We start from the raw sequence: 24,958 nt of genomic DNA, 5'->3' as shown, positions 1-24,958 counted from the left end.
TCTTGATTATTTAAACTTTTATGCGTTTTTTTTAATCATTTTTAGGCATATCATCTTAATCTCTTAATTCTGGTAAATTCCTTCTAAGAATCGCATTCTTTTATCATATCCAATTGACAGATATTCAATCCAAATTTTAGGTTGCGTATGAAACGAGAATGTACCTTCATACTTTGGTGTAAATGATTTTATTGTGCCATATGATATGATAATAATAACAGAGGTGCATTAAAAAAGACATTTCAATAACTAATGTTTTCCAATGAGCTCTAACTATGAACTATTCGGTATCACACTTTACATAATCCAAAGTATCATAGTAAATGTATACCGGGTATATACATCATTGCACCACACAATTTCCAATTTTGGTTTTCATGTTATACTATTGTCATCCACCGAAAATCATCCAGCTCCGTATGACGGTGATCGCAAATTCTGCTCCATTCTCGCAAATGATAAGTCTGCATCCCATTTATACTGCATTTGATACAGATAAGATTGCACACAAGTTCTTCAAACTACTAATGTCTATTTCAGGTATTCCTTTGTGCTTCTGACTTTAAGGCATTTATTAAATCTTGATTGACAAGAAATATAAAACGCAGTCCACTCATCTGTAAATGCATAAATACATGTTTTGATTGCTATAATGCTAATTACACTATTATCAAATAAGAAGTAGTCCAGGGACACCATGCACACTTGGTGAAATGCTTGACAATCTGACAATTTCTGTATTCAAAGCAAAAAATTGCCCAATGGTTACTAAGCTATGATTTTGGCTATGGTCAGTCATCTTTATACGAAACAGGCCAGATTTGGGCTGCTGATGTGTCTACACCAAATACATGTGTAAACAAAATATCAAGAGAGAAAATCCATTGAATCATCTCCAAAACTTCCCAAAATATCTGGAATCCATTTACGGGTGGAGGACAAGTGAATACAATAGCTCGGTGGGACAAGTCGGCTAAAATGATGCTGAATCATTTACCTCTACAACAGAATTATTATTAAGCTTTTGTTTTGTACCAGATAACACTGGTTTACCATCAATATAAACAGGCCTTTTGCCTTCATTTGCCACAAAGAATTCACCATTATTTCTCAACTTGATGACTCCCTGCCGACGTGATATTTTCCATGCTGGACCCTCTAATGTTAAGTCGACATCCACCAAGTTATCTTTGGTTGCTCTGCCAAGAGTTATCTGTGTACATAAGATAAATAAAAATTTATCACTTTATTTCATGATAATTTATGGTTAGAAATAATCAAAATGAAAAATGGCATTAAACCTCTTTTGAACGCATTAAATATCGCACAAGACGCCCTCTTAGTACTGCTAATGTCTGGTTATCAAAATCTGGTGGACTGATCCCTAAAGAGATGAATGATATCAGAGTTCATTCGTATTTGAATTCAACTGAATATTCAGGAAGAATATTGTGTAAGTTCATGGATTTACCTGTAACACTATCTACCAAAACTTGCCACTTTGGTATTTCTTGTTCCAAGGTCCTAATCTCTTTCTTGTTTTTACGATCAGCAATACTCAATTCTGAAAATCATGATTGATGCAGGAATGAAGTAAAATAAAAGAAACTAACCAGAAAAGTAAGTCCGAAAGGATACTGATTGGTGGGCTTACCTTGTTCCATTATAACATCAGCAGGGTCTCTGAAATCAATATAATAGTTTGAATAAGTTTGAAGTAATCATAATCTCGGCAAAAAAAGTTCACATAAACGTACTTTAAATCTTCATCATTCAACAAATCTTCCGCATCTGAGAAATTCAGTACATGATCACCTTTTGGCATCGGTTGAACTAATCAGAAAAAATAGGGACATAATCTTGGAAAATAGCAGTTTAAAACAAATATATTGTTGACACTAATTACCGACTCATTCTGTACCTGACTGGTCTGGAAGCAGATGATATTGTTTCAACAGAAGCCAATGATTATAGAGTGCCTTAGCAGTACGAGCATAATGAAATACAGTGGGATGTTTCTGTAACAACTCTTGGAAAACATCAACAGTTGGTTGACTATTCTAAAATACAAAATGACATCAATATGACAAATGAGGTGAATTACTTACTAAATTCATTTTTGCATATTTGATCTTATCTTATTTACAACTGAGATGATTGTTTTAAGGATATCTTCTTCCTCTTTGCTGAATAGGGTTCGAGCTTGAATTGCAGCAACATTGTCCGGATGTAGTTGATACATAGCATTCAAAGCCAATCTGTCAAATTTTAAGATAAGCAGAAATTTGAGTACCTGAATGTTCACTGGTGTTCCCTATCGATAAACTGAATGAATATCTTACTTTGAAAGGACTGGATCATATAGTAATATGTACCAACGTTCTTGAACTTCTTTAAGTGTGAATTTACATGTGAACTTAATGCCAAGATGGACAGCTTTCAAATCACATGTCTGCAAAGTAAAAACAATTAAGAATGCAGAAATTATTCCTTCAAGCAACATCGGGACCCAAATTCTTCAGATGCCAGGACATTTAGCTTCTATAACCAAACACTATGACAGCTATTCAAGATCCACACTATTTTTCTGTTGCTAGTATGTACCTGTTGTACAGCAGTTATCAAAGCAAGATCATCCTGTGGTTTCCATCGTCCCAAGTCTTTATTCGGTGCATCTGCAGTTGCCCTCTAAAATTGAGAAATTTGTTGCAATTCATAGGTTACCCGGTATCTTGAATACAATAACTTTAACTGTTCCATGACATGAAATGATTGAAAGGGTATCTTACCTTCCTTTTTTTGCTCTTTTTTGACTTAGACTGAAAGAAAATGATATCATTGCAAAGTATTATTGGATGAAAGAGATTTCACTTTATAATAAGAATCATATACAGCCTCAATAAATACAAACCTTAAGTTTTTTCTTTTCTGGTGGTGGAGGAGGAACCCCTTCCACTTGTACAGGGCCTTCAGGTTTTACAAACTTTTTTGGCTCGCTTTTGATAAGGCTACTTTCTACCACTTCATCATCAAATTTTTTCCTTTTTATAGAACGTTGTGAACTGCGTCTACGCTCAACAGGAGCTGATATAGCAGTGGGTGGTGGCCTCTTACCAATGTTTTTTGGAATTGGACCCGGACCTGGAACTTAATCAAGTCAGCAAAAAATTAAACATTCTATCAAGTTCTACTTATCGAGAGGCTGATTTCTTTGTTCAATCATACCGAAATCGAATACTTACTCACAGTTGGTGTTACAAAATTAGCATTATTTGAATCCATTTTTTTAGCACAAACTCATTAGCTCAACTTCCTGAAAGTAAAAGTAACAATACTATTCACCAGTCCAGACAAAAGGCATAGCCTAAGATGCGAGAGTCGCTCTACTAACATTTAGTCTATTTGTGTCACCTGACCCTCCCTATGTGGTGTGGTGTAACGTACGTAGTGACTGCTGCACTTTTTTCGTCGAGGCCTAGAGGCCTACCCTAGGCCTATTCCTTTCGCAGTGGATATTTTACCGTATACAGCTAAGTATTTATTTCCGCTATTTTACAGTACATCGTCGCTGATCGGCAGATTTACGCCGCGCATGCGTACAGAGGTGCGCGACTTAGAAAATTCAAGGAAAGTGAGGAGAACAGAGTTAGGGAAAATAGAGCGCAGAGAGCAAGAATCAAACCCGGGCCAGTAAATTACAAGTGCAGCGTCTCCCTACTAGAAAACCAACCGAATGTTTTAACTGTCTATAGTACCTCACCTTACCCTAATCCTATCCCTCTCTAGGAGTAAAACGGAACCCTCTGGACCCGATCAAAACCTTAACCCTAAACCCAATATAATGAGTTTATTGTTACTTTTATTAGTTAACACTATATACCAGGGGTTAGATTTTGAGGCGCGCAATCGCGCACGTAAAATATCTCATAGAAGGCTACTCACAGCCACCTAAGTCTTATTCAATAGCGGTGCAAAATTGTAGAAAGTTTATTGATTTCCCAATAACTTGTAAAATAGAAAGTAAATATAAGTATCCTTGCTGTGTGGAGGTTCCAGCTAAAATCATCTACTATCATGTTGCATCCTGTGTCAGATCTTGTAAGGAACCAGCTAGGGGGCTTACGTGCTCTATACTGAAAACTGGAAGATTTGCATGATCCACAATCTGCGATATTTTTTTCAACTTCTTTGCATAAAAACTTTCCATCTTTTGGGTAATTAAATTAACAGCATTCAAAGATGAAAAATGCCTGGAAATAGCGTTTCCAAGCCCCTAGAGTTCAAAAGGGGTCGGTAAGTAATAGTAATAATGTAATAATGAACGGTTAAATAGCGGAAATAATACTTTGCCGTCCACTTCGTATTCCTTTTCGATTAGTCTAATCGTGCTAATGAGACTATCATTTTACACTACATACAGCTTACGAGCCCCTGTAAGTCTGATAGTAAATACCATCGATCAATCATCTATAACTTACCTTGAATCTGCCTAAAACTTGAAAAAATGGGAAATGCGCACAAAGATAATGTTTTTTTTCAAACCATGGAGGCTGCCATATTGGATATTATTGTTGGATCCGCCAAAACGAGAGTTCAGGTGCGAGATGATAATAATAAGTCTATTATAAGAACATATTAGAAAATAGTAAAAATTGAATGATTTTCCTTAGCTTTTTTATCAACTAGAATAAAATATCATTTGGAAAATATCTCCCAAGATGCACTCTACTATGGCGTGGCAGCAAATAACAACATGGCGTCCGCAGTCACTTGGATTGTTTTCGCGACAACATTAATTCTGTTTTTGGGACTTACTCTCGCAGGGTAATCTTTCTTTCTTTTAATATTAATTCAGGCAAATGTACAATGTAAGGAGAGTATGAGTTTACAGCTGATTTCGTGGCTCTTATTGTCGTAATTAACGTCGAATTGGCACTGCTACCTCAAGTCGTTCAATTCAATTCAAATTGAGTAAATTCCATTTAAACGCAAAAGAAACTTGCTTTAGGTCTTTATTATGAAAAACAGTACAATGAACATTTTTGAATAAATGCCATTGTTTTAAGGATGGAGTTAATAGTAAATTCATCCAGCTGACGGAGGGAGATATTTTTATGCATCCACCCAACGAAACTTGGCACTACTTACTACTTGCTCAACGACGACAACGAAAAAGAAGTCTTTTTTATTTTTCTGCGAACAAACTAATTCATTTTCAAGTTATTTTTTTCAGACGTGACTTTTATGGTATACTGCGAGTATCACGAAGTGCAACAAAAAACCAAATTAAAAAAGCATATCGAAAATTAGCCAAAGAATTACATCCTGATGTAAATCAAGATCAAGAAGCTGGAGAAAGATTTCAAGATCTTGCTGCAGCATATGAGGTAGGATTATCGGGTCCTCCTTATTACCGAGCAGATGACGTAATTTACCGAGATCAACCGAGATGACATGAAATATAGCATATTTATTTATTCCTTATCGATTTTAACATTTGAAATCATATTATATCAGAAATAAATACCGTCTAGAGTCATATTTTTCCGGATATTTTGTAAAAAAATTTTGACTTCAAAGACGTAATCTCGGTTAGCAATAAAATTTCATTGAATTTGATTGATCGACGATCTCATCTCGGTAAAGTTAAAAGTTATTTTTCTACAAAAATATCCAACAAAATATGTAAAATATGACTCCAGCTGGCATTTATTACTGATATAATATGATTTCAAGTGTTAAAATCGATAAGGATTAAATAAATATGTTATATTTCATTTCATCTCGGTTGATCTCGGTAAAATACGTCATCTCGGTAATAAGGATGACCGGGATTATCTGTAGTCGTAACATAATTGAGATTAAGACTATGTTGATATTTATCTGATCCTGTCTTTCAATACATTCATTTAATGTTAACAGCATATAATGGAGAACTTATAAAATATAAAATCTGACAATAATTCGGCCAAAGATGACGAGTTAGATGACGAGAATAGATTAATATCAACCTCAGTGTAACTTCTGTACTGTTGTTAGCCTTCTCATTTATTCATATAATCCTGACTGAAATTGTGAAACCAGACCTTTTAGTTATACTTAAGTTTAAAGCCCTGGACCCGGTTTCATAGACTGGTATCAAAGTTACCCCTAGGGGTAACTCCTAAATCTGGGTAATAACCACCATAGAAACAATGAGAAACCATGGTTATAGGCCTAAACTGACAAATTTCGGAAATGTTCCCAGGGACTATTTCACTTCCACATCTATGAAACCTAGTCTTGGATTTTTGAATCAAGATTGTTGTGTGATTTCAATGTGTTCTTGAATTTTAGTAACTTTTTCCTTTAAAAACAATCATTTCATTATTTGGTTATAGGCCTAATGCAATAATAAATTTTCCTATCAAACCGACAGAGCTATGTAATAGTATACTATAGTCTGATATTGTTATTGCTGTTGTGTGCTGTGTCAGTTTCCTATTGGCTGTCGTTTTTCAATAGAACAACAAGCTGGCTTACATGAAAAATGCACTGTGACATGGGATTTTAACAAACCTTTCATAACTGCGCAAGGCAATTATGATTTTGTTTTAAAGATGGAAATGATTTTCACATCTGTGTCTGTAATCAATTATAATTATTCATTGATTTATGATTTTATATTATCATACCTAGTTGTTGAAATAAATCAATAAAATCCACCGCTTTCATATGTTTTATGAGCTAGAATATATAAAGCCTTTTTCATTAATCATCGATTTCCTTGATATTTTTAAAGGTTTTGTCCGATGATGAAAAAAGGCGTATTTATGATGCCCGTGGCGAAGAAGGTCTAAAACAGGGAGATTTTGGTGGTGGTGATCCTTTTTCAAGGTATAATTTGATTAAATTAACAATCTCCTTCAAAATTTTAAGAAACATAATCGTTATTTATGTTCAATTTTCAGTTTCTTCGGTGATTTTTCATTTTTTGGAGGAGGTGGAAGTCGAGAACAGCATAGGGAAATGCCAAAAGGTGGTGATGTGATTGTAGACTTGGATGTCACCTTGGAAGAATTATATTCTGGCAATTTTGTCGAGGTCAGTAGTAATGCCAATGACCTTTACAAATAAACTGTTTAAAGATTATTCTATATTCAATTGTTTTTGTAAATTTCAGGTTTGCCGTTATAAACCTGTTCCGAAGCCTGCACCCGGCACAAGAAAATGTAACTGTCGACAAGAAATGGTTACCACACAACTTGGGCCGGGAAGGTTCCAGATGATGCAGCAACAAGTCTGTGACGATTGTCCTAATGTCAGGTAAATTCGCTTGTTACCTATATTGGTTCAACCGTCCTGATTTGTTAAACATTTTGTACAATCTGTCATATGTGATTTATAGAATGGTGCAAGAGGAAAAACTATTGGAGATAGAAATTGAGCCAGGGATGAGGGATGGTCAAGAATATCCATTTGTAGCAGAAGGTGAACCTCATATTGATGGTGAACCTGGAGATTTACGTTTTAGAATTAATCAATTAAAGTAAGTATGATTGTGTATTAAAAAAAAAAAGCAAAATTGAATGCAAAAAACTTACCGAAAGTGAAATCAATGATTTTCAGACATTCAAAATTTGAAAGACGAGGAGATGATTTATACACAAATGTCACAATAAATTTAGTAGATGCTCTTAATGGGTTCGAAATAGAGATTCCTCATTTAGATAACCGAAAGGTATGTAGTGATATTATTAAATCACAGGCCAGTCTGCCAGTAAGAGGTTTTCTTGTAATACGAGGTTCAATTTACTAATTGCGTCATCATTTATTGCAGGTGAAAGTTGTTCGAGAAAAAATAACATGGCCTGGAGCCGTCATTCGAAAAAAGCATGAAGGAATGCCTAATTATGAAAATAACAATGTAAAAGGAACATTATTCATAGCTGTTGACGTTGCGTTTCCAAAAGGTGAACTAAGTAAAGAAGAAAAAGAATGTAAGTGTACTTTTTTGTTCCAGATTTGTGTTCTATGATTTGATATCATTTTTGCTTACACCTTAATAGCGTACACGACATACTATGAATTTGCTTTTTTTGCAGCAATAAAGCATATATTGAACCAAGAATCGGCGTATAGAATATATAATGGACTGCAGGGATATTGAAGAGTTAGATTATAGGAAATTGGCGAGCAAATAGAATTGTGATTTTGTTTGGTCAGTGTAAATTTCATGAAAAATATGTATTTTATTTTAAAAGTTAATTTATAACTGTTGAAATATCATTATTAATTATGTACCAAATATTGAAAGGTTCCCCTATGTTTGGAATACAAGTATTTAATTAACCAATTATCGTCTGTGTCATTTCTTCATTGATTCATTTGTCTAATATTCTAATGCCGATACTAGATACCACTGCCATAGAACGGTATGTTTGTCTTCTGTGCCTGTGCTGGTGAATCGTAAGAATTAAATCCAATTTTCACTTATAACATGAATTTTATTTGATTCAATGAAAGAAGGGTTAACCACTTAGAAAATACCTGGGTATAGAATAATTGTACATGTAATGTCTCATAATTAGTCATGAACTCTTGATACGGTAGATGTGGTGTACCAAGAAAACTGACATTCATCTGAATCTACTGGTAAACAATACCTTACATAACACATGTAGCTTATGATGATTAGCACAATTTGTTTAATGTACTTATGTACTAAGGTGAATTTATCACGTCAAATCAAATTTGATTTAAAGTAAAATCGTTTTTGTTGTTGTCATAATCAAATTTGATTTGGTCTAATTTTTGAATTTAACACGGCATCAAATTCAAATCGATTTGTCAAATCATCAAATTGCCCCCGGAGGTGATTTGATACGATTTGAAGATGGTAGACTCACAAATTTTTTTCTAAAAACTGATGTAAATGGTCATAACTGAAAGAGAAACCTGATACTCATTCATAGGAAATAATATTTTAAAAGGACAGTATTTTCTTGTCAGCCGTTTGGAACAAGGTGTCAAATTCATCCTGTTGTGCAAATCTTATTTGATTAGATTACACGTGACTAGCAAATTATGAAAAGGAAAATCAAATCTGATTTGACGAGATAAATTCGCCTCTAATATATAGATGTTTGTTATCATGTTTCCAATGTTGTAGGACCTGTATTTTCTTCTTGCAATATATACATTTCTGATTTAGCCATTGCTTCAAACATTAGTTCTTGATAATCAGATTTTCTTTTCACCAGTGTTTGTGTTCAGAAATGAGTGCTTGTTGTGTGTGTAAAACTTTATATGAATTTTATTTCCAATAAATTTTGGAAGTACTTCTATTTTTAAATCATGTTTTCTTATGTATTTGTTGGATCGTTTTCATTGTTGGCTTCCACAAACGGCTATTATCAAAAATACGGATGTATTTTGCTATAATTTAGCACTCTAACAACCATTGCATCATACTTCTTAATTTGATAATTCTCATCAGTAGCACAAGGAATTTTTGTCAAGTTGACTTGACTTTATAAGAAATAGTAATCTATCTACCAGTCAACTTGAATATGGTTGAATGGATGGTTGACACGTACTTCACATAGGGACAGTACCCGGTATATTGCAATAGATGTAAAACTGTAGATATATCATTTTCCATAATTTACTGAATAATAATTCACAAATGAAATTCATAATGCATTTGTTTATTGTTATTAAAAATATACATTTCCTTAACATAATATGGCAATTAATGCACATACAATGCAATGTAAGATGATCTAATGCCGTCCTTTACATAACTTGACACAGCTTAAATATCGACCGGTCTCTCCATACTGTACTGAATATCTTAGTCTTGCATTATACACTGTCAAATTGTGATTAAATAAATATATAATAAGCGGTTACATGATCACGCAAAATATAACTAATAAATCAAATCTACTCGTAGAGTACTTGATGAACTTGGAATAATTATAGCAATGTCGACTAAGAGAGAATTAACTATATCTTTAACATCCAAGTTAAGTAATTTAACTAAATAAAAAATTTAAATTGAATTCAAGTGGTCAATTAATGATATAACTTTTAATCTTAATACAATACCACATGATTAAGGTACATTTAAATAGAAGAGATGATGAATTACGCAGTAAGATTATGTAGCTCAAATCTATTTAGCTATAATAACCTTTCTACCTCTAAGTAAATGATCCTGGCTACTTTTGTTCTTTGAGCGTGGAACTCTGGGATAAAATACGTGTAATGATGCAATACATCTTACAGCAGTTTTAATGTTCTAAATTGTTCGTTAACTGGAGTTAACTCGCATCCATCGGAAAAGTGAAAAGATTATAAATTGTTTTTCAAATGACACAACAAACATTCATACTTGCTTCCTATCAGTAAGCACTCGCACTATAGAGCCCAATTGGCCAACGGCAAAAACCTACAAGACAGAAATTGAAAATCATATGGAGCTTCCACAGCATAAAAGGATAAGGACCTGGAAGATGATATTGCACAATAATTGACTTACTTTTTCATGCCATGCTAATAAGGTTGCTGCAGTAGAATCCGTTGGTTCGGAGAAACCTCGATAGATATATTTCATAAGTGTATCTATCATAGCCGGGTCCAATGAATTGACAGCTGCTTCTATATCTCTCGTTGGGAAATTAGTTAATACCCGCACAATTAACATAAAAGCCTGATCCTAAGACATACGGAGAATGCAAAAATTATCATTCCATCGGTGAAATGACTTCCATTAATCAATCATTATATTTACCTTGAAAGATTGTTGTTTACTTATAGGTGGGTTTGCCAGTAACAACTTCAGTGCTTCAGTATTCTTCTTTCTTTCATAATGAATTAAAGAACTAAAACTCAAAGGTTATGTAGCCAAAGGCGGACAGTTACACAGTAGATAGTAGTGAGAGCAAAGACTCAGGTTTCATGTAGTTTAAACGTAAGTTTACCAGTTACATGGCCTACTGGATCATGTGTATTACTAATGTCTATTTCAACCTGACTTGAGAGCATTCCGGGTGGCCTAGCTCGCTCATTTTTGGTAGTACATACCTGATAAAGGTCTTAATAGGACCAGAAAGGACAGGCAGTCGACCTAAATCATCATTTTTTAATCCATTTGAAACTGTATTGAAGGATATCCAAAAAGTCTTCACTGAAAGGGGTTAAATGAAGAGAAGTGACTCCATGATTTGAAAGTTTAACAATATGTTTCCATGCCTACATATCAAATTTCAGTTGGTAGGCATGGAGACATATTGTTAAACTTTCAAATCATGGAGTCTCTTTTCTCTCAGGAACACCTCTCAATGCAGATTTTTTGGATATCCTTCAATACAGTTTCAAATGGATTAAAAAATGATGATTTAGGTCGACTGCCAATGCATTCTGGTCATAATATGACTTTAATCAGGTATGTACCACCACAACTGACTGAGCTAGGCCACCCTGTATGCTCTCAAGTCAGGTTGAAATAGACATTAGTCTAGTAGCCGTCGTCGTTCCACAATCAACGTTGTAGGGAACCGGTAACAACGACTGGTATTCAGACTAGTGTATTACATGCGATAACATTCTATTTACCCAAACATATCAATGCACATGGCTCGGGATGGACGGAATCAAGAAAATGAAATGAAAACAATTAATTAATTGAATTGTGTTGTTTGGCAATGGCATTGTAAAAAAGGATACTGGTTCAAGAGACTTTGAATATCGCTTTCAGTTGGTCCCTGTTGGTCTTCAACTTCTTCAATCACTTCGTCTTGATAATTGTCTTCGTTGAACTGGTCAACATCGACCTTCCTAAACATCGAACTACTAGTATTTTTCGACATTTTTTTGCAATTTATTTAGGTATATTGACAAGCGAACCCGGAAGTAATACACCCAACAACGAGTGGCGGATAATTCACATCGAGCAGCGGAATTATTGATCAGCGCCCTAATTTGTTTCAGTGGAACTTTTGAAAATAATCTGAATACGTCGAGTTCAATTTTGATTATAATAGGATTTGAGAATAATCAAGAAAGTGATTTCATTGCCCTTATAAAAACTGTTAAATCGGGATACGAACCTCCGCTCCTCGGTTCTCATACAACCCGGAAGTTGTACACTAGGTCTTTCTCCCAGATAGATTTCATCATGGTAGGAATACCGGAAAATTTTCTTTTTTTATCGGCTTACATCGTCGAATAAGGCAGACCTACCCCGATTAATATTGCTTGATCATTATCGTTAAAATCCCTCTATCATATCGAAATTATTTAATTGTTAGTCCAGAGCCGTGCCGTGCTTAAAATCGGCCGATAATCATGTTAATGTTGATATGACTTGTCTTAATACTCTTTGCTATGTTTCTTCGGCGTGATTGAAATGAACTTCACGAAGCCTTCCTTCGCACAGATATAACATTGACGATCAGTTAAATTTTGATTGTAGTCGAAAGTAAAGGCAAAGGAGCTCCGTGGTAAAAAGAAGGAAGAGCTGTTGAAGCAGCTTGATGAGCACAAACAGGTATGTTGTTTTACACATTACTTTGCACGTTCGAAGTTGATGATGCATGATGTCTATTTATCGGGTTATTGTCTATGACATTTTAGGAGTTCCTCTATTAACCCATTAGCACTCAGGAATTGCGCTATGTAGTGTCAATTACTCCTCAGATTATTAAAAGTAAAATCTAAGTTTATCACGACAACGAATAGCTCATTTGCTGTTTATTTCCATGCACTACAAGTTAGTGTTATTTTGCAGTAAATAGTCAAGGCTTTCATAAGATGAAAGATTTGATGAGGTGGGCCACCAAAATCGTGTCCTTTTGGTCCCCAAAAATTCATCCAAACTTACTTGGATCGGAAGTGAGCGCTCAGATGTGTCATGTTCCAACTCGAAGTACTCGAGAAATTGAAATAAGAGGATGTTGATTTCTGTTTGGTATTTCAAGCTTAGGTGTGTAGTTTATGATAAGCTATTGGATTCGAATCCCACTATAACCGTTTTTGTGCAGCATTTGAAAAAAGTGCCGGGCGGCTTGAGGAGTAATAGGCAGGGCGGATACGGGCGCTTGAGTGCTAATGGGTTAACCACGCGCAGGAACTTTACACAATTGATTAATTCTTGAAACCAGTTGACCAACCCTGGTCTACTCGTATGTTAAAAAAAAACTATATGACAGTGGTGGGTTGGTCATTGCACCCCATGCATCATTCATCAATTGTCACAAGTCCTTCCACTATTAACCAGACAAATCTAACTTGTTTTTTAACGTCTTTTTCAGGAGCTCGCAAATCTACGGGTTGCCAAGGTTACTGGTGGTGCTGCATCCAAACTGTCAAAGATGTGAGTTGAAAGATTATATTAACAAGTCAAATCTTAAATGAGTCCTCATCATTGGACCAGTCATCTCATTACTTCGAGTTCTTTCTCTATTTTTGAGACCCAGGGTTTGATTTAAGTGCTGGTCAGTAGATTCTTTATTCCTAAAAGTCCATCAGGCCAGTGGATATTCAGCTTCCGCTGTGTAAGTGATTTTGTCCATTCGCAAACATCTGTTTGTCTATTTCTCGCTTGTGTTTCCTCAGTCTGCTCTCAGTATACAGACAACTCTGAATAAAGCTTCGTGTTGGCTTCATTTCTTGGAAATACATGTTGAGCAAGGTGCGCAGCCACCTGGGGCATCCCCAGCTGATCAGAATAGAATGTAGAGTATGTCGATGAAAACTGACAGTGTTTAATGAGGTCATGCTACTGTCAGACTGTGCGTATCTACCAGTCGCCAGACATCGCCCAGACATGTCATTAGGCAGGCCCTTATTGGACCAGAATTTAGATTTCAGATTGGTGAAATACATCAATTCGAGTTTATAGTTAAGTTCCCAATTACATAGATCTATGAATGTCGGGAGTTCGCCTGGAACGGTGCTGGTTATCAAAACAATCTTTTATTGTCAATGATACATTAATATAGGACTGGACTCAATGCATTCATTCATTACAATGATTTCCAGCATGCCCAAGCTAAGATGTCTAAATCAATCAAGATTTCGATCGTACAGGACCAGTTTATTACAACGATTTTGCCCAGATTCGTATTAACGAGTTTCCACTTAAGTTTTTTAAAATGTCCCTTTCACGCAATAAAATTCAATTGATATATTAATACTGTTTATTCTATTAACAGCCGTGTCATGCGCAAGTCGATTGCTCGGGTATATACCGTAATCCATCAAACTCAGAAAGAAAATCTGCGTAAATACTACAAGAACAAGAAATACAAGCCAAAGGATCTCCGAAAGAAACTGACACGCGCTATGAGAAAAGCGCTTTCACCACACGAAAAATCGCTTAAGACACAAAAACAATTGCGCAAAATGAGAGCTTTTCCAATGAGAAAATTTGCTGTAAAAGCCTAAAAATAGTTGAATAAATTACATAAATAAAGTGATTATTCAGATTATTTACTTCTTCGTAAAATATGATAAAAATGGATGTTTTGCAGTGAGGATGTCTGCGGGATTTTCAGTAAAAGTGGACCTTGAATACAGATATGAGTGGCCCTTTACCCCGGAAAATCTGGAAGAAATGCATTTTGAGGCTATTGTGCGTGTGGCAGCCATAACCTGTTCTTTATAACGAGGAGAAATAGCTACATCTAACTAGTTCTGTGGATACGGGCCTTTTTTAAGTTGCTGTGCAAAGTTGTGTCAAAACAGGTAATAATAGTCATTACATAGACCGAAACAGGATTTTTTAGAGGCTCTTATATGCGTGTATTGTTCGAACTCTAAGGATTCCGAAATAGTCAAAACCTTGGGGAGGCGGGTAATTGGAATCCCGCATATCTTCATCATGTAAAAAACCTCGCTTTTAGGACAAGGATGTTCAGCATAACCAGAAAGAATGCTCCATTTGCCCATGCCGCCACTGACTAAAGCCATTTTTATTTTTATATGTATTGGATTACACGGATCGGCTGCCGAATATTATTTTCGATTCTAGGTATTAAAAAGTTTTATTTTTCCCCCCTTATTTTCAGGCATAGATGTTGAAATGAAAATAAACATTCATAATTTTTTCACTGCCATATCATCTTTTGACACTGCATCACACACAAAAAATCGCGGTGGACAATGGTGCTCTAATGGATATATTTGGCGGGTTTGTTCAGTAAATAGCGTTAGTTGCAACAATAGTGTGGTGTCAGTTAACGTTTGTAATCACCTCCATAAGAATTTTTCAATTTCCAAAAATCTTTTCGTGCCTCCATAATTTTATTTCAACTCCATCAAATCCGTCATCCAATTTTTGATAAAAAACGGCCTAAAGGTTATTGCCGGGTCTGATTTATTTCTCGGAAAATACATAGGGGCATATGTGTACTTACAGCAATATAGGTTATCCAAGTAATTGAGTAAATAGGAGGGAAGATAAAAGCTCTTGACAGGATTCTAATAGGCTGGGTATAATTGTGTATAATATTTATGTACTAGGAACTGCTGCTGCGATACGATGGATATTCACTGTCCCGCTACCATATCTGAATTAGAAACTCCAGCATTTCTTGTTGATTTGGATAAAGTAAAATCAAATTGTGATGAAATGCGACATCGATGTGAAACGTTGTTGGGAGTAAAGCTGCGGGCACATTTGAAAACGCATAAAACGCTGTGAGTTTATTCGGTAATGTTTGCATGGGTCCGATCCACGAGCAATTATTTTAAATATATATTTAATATATATTTATTATAATATATTTTTATTCTATATAATATAATATATTTATTTAATAATACATCTTTATATGTTTTAAATGCTCGTAGTTCCGATACGACCTTTGGATTATTATCCCAACCCATCATCGGAGTTAGTTCTAGACCTGGCATGGCAATGGCATTTTTTTCGTTTTTCTCTTAATTACAATTCTAATATATACATTTATGAATATCATTTCATGTTTTAAAGTTAGTATGCCTTGAACATGAATTCGAGAGACTAGCGAAATATCTATTAGGCCTATATGGTTGATTAATTGGGCGATCGTATTGTATCATTATTAAATGTAATGTAATGGAAATAATTTTATTTGGACTGTTTTCGAAAGTTTGTAATAGATATTTGTAGCGGTAATCCCAAAATTATAACTAACATTTTTTTTTGATCGGATGTGTCAATGTCTCGAACTTGCCACAGGATCACGAATGGGTATCAAGCATTTTTACGCGAATTATCAGCTAATTCGAGTTAAAAGTTAACTCCCGTAATAAACACTAATGTAGCCAATTCGGATTCGTTTTTTTAGTATTGACAGACATCATCAGATTATAGTCAATATGAAAATGTTATTATTACAGAGAAGCCGCCATTCTAATGACTGGGGGCACTAAAAGATGTGTATGCGTCTCGACGCTGAAAGAAGCAGAATTCTTCGCAGACGGAGGATTTGATGACATAGTCTATGCTGCTCCACTCATTGCTGCGAAAGTTCCGCGGTAAGTTTGAGATGAGAGATGCTTGATTAGAAAAACTGAATGAGCGAATTTGTTCTCTCTTGTAGGTGTAAAGTTTTAGCGGAAAAATTGCAGGCTTTCCACGTGATGGTTGATAGCCTACATGGCATTGAAGCCCTTGCTGAAAACCCTTTGAAAGACGGGCAAAATTGGTCAGTCCTCCTAAAGATAGATATTGGCTCGAAGCGAGGTAATACTGACCAACAAAAACATGCGCAGTAATTACATTTTGACAAATAAAACCCATTTTTGTCTTCATTTTCCAGCGGGTGTGTTGTGGAACTCGGACCAGGCAGTAGATCTCGCGAAAACCATAGCAACATCAGGGACTATGGTATTTTACGGCTTGTATGGGTATTGTGGCGGCCTCGCATACGAGTGCCATTCCGCTGATGAGTTGAAATCTACATCTGATTTAGCAGCGGCACGACTTTTAGAATGCAAAAATAAGTAAGCTGATCAATGCCAGTAAATATTATCATGTTAATCAAAGAACAAGAGTTATTCAGAGGATTTTATTAATCAGAATAAATGGTATTGGTTTGTTATTTGAGACGTGTGGGATCGGCTGTACTCCAACTGCCAGTTTTCCGGGAGAGAAAATCAGTCAACTCACAGAACTTCATCCTGGAAATTATGTTTTCTACGGTATCAAACACATTTCTAAGACTATCCTTTTGTTGGGTGGCTAACGTACCACTCGTTTGCATCAAATCAATGTGATCAGATAGGATATTACATGAAGCATCCCAAATAATTTGCCAACTTTTAACCTGCAGATTTTAAACCAAAATGAAAGTTGCCTAAAAAGTTTATTTTTTATGAAATCATAGATGTGGAACAGACATTGATCGGAAGCGTTAGTCTGGACCGCGTTGCTTGTAAAGTAGCGACACGAGTTACTGGACATTACCCGGATAAGAATACGATACTTGTTGACTGCGGTTTCATGGCTTTGAGCCACGATGGAAAAGGGCTTATACCACCCGGTAGCACTTGTCTCGTAGAAGGACACCCTGAACTTATGTAAGTATACACACGCTTACAATTAGTCTATGAAATCCAGATTTTATTGATTCTTTATCATTAATTATCAATGAGTTGTTAATAAACGCGATTAATGTTTATTGTTTCATTTTTACTTTATCCGTTCAGGCTTACCGAAATTAGCCAAGAGGTGGGTACTTTGGAGCCGGTCAGTGGAAAAATTGACTACAGCCAATTCCCTCTTGGAAAGATGTTATTTTTCTATCCGTATCATGTAAGTGTATTCGAACAATCATAGATTATCCAGGCACAGATCCAGGGGATGCTCTGGGTGCTGCGGCACCCCCTCCCCCTTAGAGTCACCAATTCTTTCAGGGACCGACCATTTTCCTGCGAATTAGCCTGGAAAAATATTTAGGTATTAAAGTTACTCAGTTTACTTAAAAAAAGTTCTTGAACATGCTTGAACGTCGGGTGCAGTCTGTCGTGTATCCACGAACACATCAGTCCCTGCTGCATTGTTGCTGTCATGGGACCCATCGTGTTGATGTGCAGACCAACACGACACATGTCTATTACAGTTTTTCAGCAGGTTTGTTGTACTCCTCCCTCACACGACGATGGTCTCTTGACTGGCTGAAAAAATATCTAAATGTATTGCTGTACACTAACAGTAAAAAACCCGCGTGACGTCTGGGGCCGATTACAATGGAAATTAAATTCCAATTTGGTTTTGGGATATTCAAAATCAAGATTTCTGGTCCCATCAGCCCAATGAGGCTGACATTTCTGAGATAACCAGTGATACTTTGAATTTCTGGAAAGATTGTTAAGAATCTCTCTGGTGTCGGCTTGCACGTCGTGTAATGTACTGTTCATTTTTTAAGCTGACAGTAACGTCATATAAAATTCCCGCGCCGTGAGCTGCAGACTAGCAAGTTAGTACGACCCGAAAACGTGCGGCTATTAAAACGGCTCGTGAAAATGCGAGGGGCGTGTTACAAAAAGTAATCTATTGAAGTGATTGTTACCTTTCTCTCGCCTCGCATTGTCACGTCCCTCTAGTCTGACATTCAAATATTTTGTCATGATTTATGACCCGTGTGGCCAAAAATTCACACGGCATGCCTAGACGTCGTGATGACACGACCGCCCGCATATTTATACCACATTTTCCCGTCTGAGCTTCTCCTTGTTTCCCCGTATTGGACATCTCAGGATGTCTCAAAATACATCTCAGGAGCCGATGTTTTTTCAAAAATCCTGGATCCACGTCTGTTATTGCTGCACATTATTTCAACTCCGATTATTTTCTTAATTTAGAGCAGTGCGACTGCGGCAATGTTCCCATTCTATTACGTCTATCGAGATGATAAAATCGTAGACACTTGGACCCCGACAAGAGGCTGGTAAATTCGAGAAAGAATAATTTGAAGTGAAAAAGAGCTCACTTAGTGAATGACTTACTACTGATATTTTACCGCAAGCTCGCATGTATATATACATATATATGCTAATATCCTATTCCTAATATTTGATATATGTACGTATACTTGATATGTGGTAAGATCTGTGCACGCTAGTAGGCATGCAAATAAGTCATAAGCATAATTTTTTTTCTCGAATACAATGATTGCTCCAAATATTGTTAACCAAATGTAGGTCATAGAAAGTAATAAATAACTCCTAAGACCGATTAGCGACCGGTCTCAATATTTAAGATATACGGGACACTGATTAGTGAATCGGATCATACGCGAGCCACGATGCAATTCGATGAAATATTGATAGAAATTGGAGAGTTTGGAAAATATCAAAAGATTAGGTATCTCATGCTATGCGTGCCGTCAACGTTCTTCGCAATAATACTTCTTGCAGAAATATTTCTAAGTGCAGTGCCAAATTTCAGGTGAGAGAACATACATTACGTACACATTATATACGTATACATTACATATACATTATATAACGTATATACATTATATGCACTCAGCGGTAAACGGTAAAAATGTCCCGGAAAATATGTCCCCGGAAAAATGTCCCAGGGAAAATATGTCCCCAGGAAAAATGTCCCAGTCTATCATTAGTAACAAACTTGGAACAAACTCGGTGATACATTTTGATTACAATTATAACGTTTGATAACAAATAAGGGCTATACTATATTTCATTGTTTGTATTATGAATTTAAAATCTTCTTAAATTTGACGTATCATGTTTAAGTTCACATGTTTTCATGGCAAAATTAATTAATGCCGACATTCGAGGCCTGTTATTCTCATGGTCACTCAATGAATTATTTTTTTATGGTTTGGTACCAATAACCAAGTTTGTTCTCAGGTGTTATTTCGATGGGAAATTTACTAAATTAGTAATGATAGACTGGGACATTTTCTTCTACATTATGGCACATCTTTTCCAGAGACATCTTTTCCCTAGGACATTTTTTCCGGGGACATATTTTCCGGGACATTTTTTCCGGGGACATTATTTCCCGGGACGTTTTTTACCTACATTCGTTCACAGCATACACTGTATATCATATAGCATACATTATATACATACATCGCATTATATAAGGTACATACCTATTTTACGAATGAATTATAGTGAATATTAGAAATCTAAAATAGTAAAATAATGATATATTTCTATGTTCTTCTAACACTGTGAGAACCACCGGTTTCTGATAAATAAAATCTATCACAATTAAAACAAGAAATCTCATATATACTTGAAGCGGTGCTATTTAGAAATAATCCTCTGCCCACCACCGATGCAAACGATGTGATTTCTTGTTTGGATTGTGTTAAATCGTAAAATATAATAATCGTTTGGGTCTGATTTTATAGACTGGGACAACTTTCCACAATTTCAGTTGAGTTGACCCCATGGTGAAAGTTTACCATTGTATTAAACCGGCCCTATTTCTTGTTTTACTGATGTTCACTTATTATTTTCTAATCCCGTTAATCAACTAGAATATCTGGTCCTAGAAATTATAAATGATAAGTGAAATTTGAAGTCGAAACTACCAAAATTGCCCTTTAACAAATATCATATTCCGGGTGTACATAGCATTTGAATATTTTTGAGAGGAGGAGAAACCCGAAAAAGGCCAGTTCTAAAGAATAATCATAATAATATTTGTAAAATGGGTATTTTTTCCAAAATGTCTGGAGGGAAGGGCAACTGACCCCTGCTCCTACTAGATACGGTCCTGATAATTGATGGATTCATAAATCTAGATGTGCGATTCCGGGTTTGGAGAATGACACGTACATCATTCAGAATCAAGAGCACGCATTGCGGCTCAATCATACAGTACCCTGGGTCAAAGATGACAACAAGTGGATATTGTCCGAAGACGAGATTTACGTCATCGACGCTTCGACTAAGTTCAGTAACGTTACCGGTATCCCAGAAAATGCGACCAAGGTGGAATGCGATGCGTGGGTTTATGATAGATCTGTTTTCGAAAGCACACCTATGACGGAGGTGAGGTCACGACGCACCACAACAATAACATGTAGTTAAAGCGATAGATTGCCTCTATTACCCGGTATTAATTCAATGAGTCACACATTATACAAATGTTAAGAAATTGAAATTTCACGAAGCACACTTCAGTGTCATTCGATTGTCTTTCGCAATTTTTGAAATGTAGTTTAATCAAGTTGGCAAAAAGAATGGCGGAAATCGCGTTCTATTATCTACGATGGTCATGTGCGGTTCATTCGTAGGTGCGACAGTTTTTGGTGTCCTGTCCGACGTGTAAGTATCCTGGTGAAATTGCAACATTACATTAGTTGCGCTATCTAGTTATTAGGTTATTTGAATATATGTATTCATTTTCCCCATTACGTCACAAAGCGAAGTACATGATTTTTCAGATGTGGTCGCAGGATTGCATTCTTCCTCTGTGTCGCTAGTTTATGCGTGTTTGGTGTAGGGTCAGCCTGGGCACCAGAATTCTACAGTTTTGTTTTCTTCCGGTTCATGAGCGGAGCTGCGTCTAGTGGACTTTTCCAATGCAGCTTTGTCTTAGGTCTGTAGTGCATGAATATAATTCTATTCTTTATCTTCCCAAAAATATGTTGAGTGAAAAATGCCCTTTTTTAGGAATGGAATTAGTAGGACCATCAAAAAGAGTTATTGCTGGTATAGTAATAGAGTATTTCTTTGCACTTGGTGCCTGCGTATTACCAGGTATTGCGTACCTCATACGTAACTGGAGGTATTTACAAACAGCTCTTGTACTGCCTATCGTTTTGCTATTATCATATTGGTGGTAAGTATGTCTCCAATTTGACAAGATTTCCCCTGTATAAAACCTTAGAAAAAAATGCGTAAATTTACTCGTCAGGTTCTTACCCGAATCTCCTCGATGGCTCATGACAAAAGGCCGAATGGACGAAGCAGAAACAATACTCAGAAAAATGGCCGCAGTAAACGGAGTCATTCTTCCAGATATACAACTTACTACAGATGATTGTGTTAGGGCCAAACCTCAATTTTCATTTAAGGAGTATATCCGCTCCAAAACTTTAGTTATTCGTACACTCGTCATCTATTTCAATTGGTAAGTTTCATAAAACAATAACGAAATTACTTGTCAATCCCTGATGATTCAACTCATTACCAAATTTCTCCTGAATCTATTCTAATTCTTCATTTTTTCATAGGATGGTTGTAGCTCTGGTTTATTACGGACTTTCACTATATGCCGGAAATCTTGGTGGGAACATATATTCTTAAATTCATTTCTTTCTGGTCTGGTCGAGTTCCCAGCGTATACGTTTTGCATTCTGACGATGAATCCATGGGGCCGCAAACCGCCTCACATTACTGCTATGTTGATCGGAGGCGTCACTCTAGTTTGCACTGTATTCATTGTTTTATACGCACATCGTAAGTAAAACATTGCATTTTACATATTTATTATAATGAAATAAAACGTAATGTCACCGATGTCGTTTGAACAGGTTGACTTTAAATTTTCCATGCATCTTATATTCTTTCCAGAGATGAATTGGTTGATGGTGACATTTGCAATGATCGGTAAATTTGGTGCATCAGCTGGATTTGCGATTATTTACGTGTTTTCTGCCGAGCTGTATCCGACTGTAATGAGAAATTTCGGCATGGGTACTAGCTCTACGTGCTCAACGGTCGGAAGTATTTTGGCCCCTATCATCGCAAATGCGGTAAATAACACACACTATGAATACCTTGCATAAATTATAATTTGAGAAAATACCTACGTACGATCAGTCAACACTAACTTGTTGTCGTACAAATAAACTAATTATCATCGCTGAGGGTCTTTTTCAGGGCACGATAGTTGGCGGGAATTTTGAGAAATTATTCCCACTGGTCACTTTCGGTATATTTTCTATATTGGCCGCAATGACGACAGTCAAGTTACCGGAAACAAGGGGCCGAAGTTTGCCAGAGACGATTGAAGACGGTAAACAATTCGGCCGGTAAGTATAGCCAATACTGAGTTTCCCGTCAGCATTGAAAATATTTAAGACGATAATTCATGTCATGTGACTAGGGAGTGGTTTTTAAGCGCGTAGTTTCAATGGCGATTTTATTCTCTGGTGGAAACAGATGTTTTTGATCTTTCAGAGTTGTCAGATTTGAAAACGGTGATCCATCTGCGTATGCGTATGATAACAAGACAATGCGGCTAGAAACACAAGTATGGTGAACTACTAAAACTATATTGCCGCTTTAACTAACGTTTCTTTATATGTATACATGCATTTTGTGATAAGCTACCGTTGTGAATATCGAATGATTGTTATTTTGCGATCTGCTTTTTTACCCTCCGATTACTTAGCAATTCATTGTGGCATTTCTGTCTCTTCGTGCATACATGTTTTGTTATATTCTATTTGAAATGCATTCCTAAAACAAAATTCCTATATTTAGTTTTCTTCGATTCTCGTCCTCTCTGTATTATATTATCATATATTAAGCTCAGTGAAAATTTAATGCAACTGATTAATGTGCAATTTCATCAGATTGTAAGTATGTGCGTCATTTCTATTGCAGATGACATCTATTTAGTTAGGTTCTTCTGCTGTTTCACGGAAAACCTTATTGATTTCCTCGGATTATTATCTTTATTATAATCATTACTATTTTCCTTTCCCTTTCAAAGCAAATAATCCCCACAAGTTTCTAACAGCCTAAGACCCCTAAACTTCTGAACGGATGAAATCGGCATTTAACCACTATTCAATCGTTTCTTTTCTGACAGGAACGACCAAGCGAGCCACGCACGTCAGTAGCATGTTTTGGGGAACGGGAAGTGGATGGGACGGACGACCGGGAGTGACGACATCTCAGATGGCAGCCGGAAGTGATGTCATCCAAGATGGTGGAATGGCGGGAAAAATTAATCATTGATGACTTTTTACTAACCCCTCCCCAGAAATCCGAGTTGGATCTCTTCGCTATCCCCGGTACGCAAAAATATTGTCTATACACCTAAGACTTCAATAAATTGAACCGGGCATACAGGGTTACGGACCCTAACCAGTGAAATAATTTTAAAGTCCAACCCAGACTGGTTAACATCCTGATGCATTAGACACGCTTAAACTATGAAAATAAACTTTTAACTGGCATAGATACTGTTTCCAGTCCAGGCCTGATTGTTGCCTTTGACAATAAGATTACTAGGAAATGAATTTTCTTCTGACATTCCAAATATGTATGATCCCAGGTCTAGAAAACTGTGTATCACCATCTGTGATACAGCACTTCTTATTATACCGTAAATGTACGTAACACCTGTTATTCCATGTTATCTAACGTGTTTGAATAAGTTAAGAGTGCACCTATGAAAAGTCATCTTTTTAACCACAACTTTCAAAATATTAGCTCACCAAATTGTTTGTTTATTTTGGCTTAACATCGCTTGGATCTTGGTTTCCCAAGACTTACCCTATTGGAAAATTCATTTAACCTCACGACGGGACCGCCTTTGAAGTGTTGCCCGCACACTGTAAGCAGCCAGCAGGACTCGAACCCACTTGTCTTGCCACTCAGCCCTGATAGTGGACGCTTGGAGTAATCAAGGTGGATGTAACTAGTTTAACGTTAGATCACCCGCTCCTTCATTAATATATAACCTTATTACCCGTTATTTATCCGAGTTAACGATAGAAAAATACGCTAGGAGTGTGAAAAATCATTTCGTTTTTGTCCAAGTTAGTCGAAAGTCCGAGTTGGACGTGGTTTACTGTAATTCATAATGTACTATTCCTGCATGAAATTGTGTAAATTATGTTTTTGTAGTAATTTCACATTCAGTGTATTGCTAATAATGTCTTTTTGTAGACTTATGCACAATTATATACTGTACAATTTTATTCTTCCATTAATAAAGCTATTCAAAGATAAGAAAAAAAATAAGTGCTAAAGGTTG

The 24,958-nt window shown here is 36.1% G+C and overlaps 5 protein-coding genes and 1 pseudogene across 5 annotated transcripts; 4 read left to right on the top strand and 2 right to left on the bottom strand.

Moving 5' to 3' along the window:
- Positions 1-177: 177 nt before the first annotated feature.
- LOC141907695 (microspherule protein 1-like) lies at positions 178-4,562 on the bottom strand. Its single transcript, XM_074797422.1, has 14 exons — positions 4,479-4,562; positions 3,243-3,313; positions 2,912-3,147; positions 2,790-2,819; positions 2,605-2,688; positions 2,343-2,452; positions 2,147-2,258; positions 1,922-2,060; positions 1,758-1,833; positions 1,655-1,683; positions 1,472-1,564; positions 1,302-1,384; positions 998-1,213; positions 178-617 (listed from the first exon to the last, which is right to left on the bottom strand). The coding sequence occupies exons 2-14, from the start codon at positions 3,280-3,282 to the stop codon at positions 537-539; spliced, it is 1,329 nt and encodes a 442-aa protein (XP_074653523.1). The 5' UTR covers positions 3,283-3,313; positions 4,479-4,562; the 3' UTR covers positions 178-536.
- Positions 4,563-4,743: 181 nt separating this feature from the next.
- LOC141912343 (dnaJ homolog subfamily B member 11-like) lies at positions 4,744-9,299 on the top strand. Its single transcript, XM_074803598.1, has 9 exons — positions 4,744-4,824; positions 5,234-5,387; positions 6,782-6,876; positions 6,951-7,083; positions 7,163-7,305; positions 7,388-7,528; positions 7,609-7,720; positions 7,820-7,979; positions 8,085-9,299. The coding sequence occupies exons 1-9, from the start codon at positions 4,754-4,756 to the stop codon at positions 8,147-8,149; spliced, it is 1,074 nt and encodes a 357-aa protein (XP_074659699.1). The 5' UTR covers positions 4,744-4,753; the 3' UTR covers positions 8,150-9,299.
- Positions 9,300-9,661: 362 nt separating this feature from the next.
- LOC141912354 (actin-related protein 2/3 complex subunit 5-B-like) lies at positions 9,662-11,903 on the bottom strand. Its single transcript, XM_074803610.1, has 4 exons — positions 11,713-11,903; positions 10,778-10,847; positions 10,526-10,702; positions 9,662-10,435 (listed from the first exon to the last, which is right to left on the bottom strand). Exons 1-4 carry the CDS (start codon positions 11,853-11,855, stop codon positions 10,373-10,375), a joined length of 453 nt encoding a protein of 150 aa, XP_074659711.1. The 5' UTR covers positions 11,856-11,903; the 3' UTR covers positions 9,662-10,372.
- A 208-nt stretch (positions 11,904-12,111) lies between these two features.
- Positions 12,112-14,461, top strand: LOC141907697 (large ribosomal subunit protein uL29-like). The gene is made up of 4 exons (XM_074797437.1): positions 12,112-12,166; positions 12,461-12,535; positions 13,299-13,360; positions 14,202-14,461. The coding sequence occupies exons 1-4, from the start codon at positions 12,164-12,166 to the stop codon at positions 14,431-14,433; spliced, it is 372 nt and encodes a 123-aa protein (XP_074653538.1). The 5' UTR covers positions 12,112-12,163; the 3' UTR covers positions 14,434-14,461.
- A 1,060-nt stretch (positions 14,462-15,521) lies between these two features.
- On the top strand, positions 15,522-19,116 carry LOC141899742 (D-serine dehydratase-like). Its single transcript, XM_074786269.1, has 8 exons — positions 15,522-15,687; positions 16,372-16,509; positions 16,575-16,717; positions 16,794-16,977; positions 17,054-17,175; positions 17,361-17,553; positions 17,683-17,788; positions 18,838-19,116. The coding sequence occupies exons 1-8, from the start codon at positions 15,530-15,532 to the stop codon at positions 18,925-18,927; spliced, it is 1,134 nt and encodes a 377-aa protein (XP_074642370.1). The 5' UTR covers positions 15,522-15,529; the 3' UTR covers positions 18,928-19,116.
- Positions 19,117-19,193: 77 nt separating this feature from the next.
- LOC141899665 (organic cation transporter protein-like) lies at positions 19,194-24,954 on the top strand (annotated as a pseudogene).
- Positions 24,955-24,958: the final 4 nt, after the last annotated feature.

Source organism: Tubulanus polymorphus, chromosome 1 (genome assembly GCF_964204645.1).
Source record: "Tubulanus polymorphus chromosome 1, tnTubPoly1.2, whole genome shotgun sequence".
Taxonomy (NCBI): Eukaryota; Metazoa; Nemertea; class Palaeonemertea; order Tubulaniformes; family Tubulanidae; genus Tubulanus; species Tubulanus polymorphus.
This window is presented reverse-complemented; position numbering and strand designations above follow the sequence as displayed.

Bases quoted from the DNA above. Each gene is read 5' to 3' on its own strand.
- LOC141912343 (XM_074803598.1), top strand. From the start codon at position 4,754: ATGGCGTCCGCAGTCACTTGGATTGTTTTCGCGACAACATTAATTCTG. The intron at 5,388-6,781 runs GTAGGATTATCG...ATATTTTTAAAG, and splicing joins ATCTTGCTGCAGCATATGAG to GTTTTGTCCGATGATGAAAA. The intron at 7,084-7,162 runs GTCAGTAGTAAT...TGTAAATTTCAG, and splicing joins ATTCTGGCAATTTTGTCGAG to GTTTGCCGTTATAAACCTGT.
- LOC141899742 (XM_074786269.1), top strand. From the start codon at position 15,530: ATGGATATTCACTGTCCCGCTACCATATCTGAATTAGAAACTCCAGCA. The intron at 16,978-17,053 runs GTAAGCTGATCA...TTTATTAATCAG, and splicing joins CTTTTAGAATGCAAAAATAA to AATAAATGGTATTGGTTTGT. The intron at 17,789-18,837 runs GTAAGTGTATTC...TTCTTAATTTAG, and splicing joins TATTTTTCTATCCGTATCAT to AGCAGTGCGACTGCGGCAAT.
- LOC141907695 (XM_074797422.1), bottom strand. From the start codon at position 3,282: ATGGATTCAAATAATGCTAATTTTGTAACACCAACTGTGA. The intron at 2,689-2,789 runs GTAAGATACCCT...TCTCAATTTTAG, and splicing joins AAAAGAGCAAAAAAAGGAAG to AGGGCAACTGCAGATGCACC. The intron at 618-997 runs GTAAATGATTCA...ATGCATTTACAG, and splicing joins ATAATAATTCTGTTGTAGAG to ATGAGTGGACTGCGTTTTAT.
- LOC141912354 (XM_074803610.1), bottom strand. From the start codon at position 11,855: ATGTCGAAAAATACTAGTAGTTCGATGTTTAGGAAGGTCGATGTTGAC. The intron at 10,848-11,712 runs GTATCCTTTTTT...TCATTATGAAAG, and splicing joins ATTCAAAGTCTCTTGAACCA to AAAGAAGAATACTGAAGCAC. The intron at 10,703-10,777 runs GTAAATATAATG...CGTATGTCTTAG, and splicing joins GTAAACAACAATCTTTCAAG to GATCAGGCTTTTATGTTAAT.
- LOC141907697 (XM_074797437.1), top strand. The intron at 12,536-13,298 runs GTATGTTGTTTT...CGTCTTTTTCAG, and splicing joins AGCTTGATGAGCACAAACAG to GAGCTCGCAAATCTACGGGT. The intron at 13,361-14,201 runs GTGAGTTGAAAG...TTCTATTAACAG, and splicing joins GCATCCAAACTGTCAAAGAT to CCGTGTCATGCGCAAGTCGA.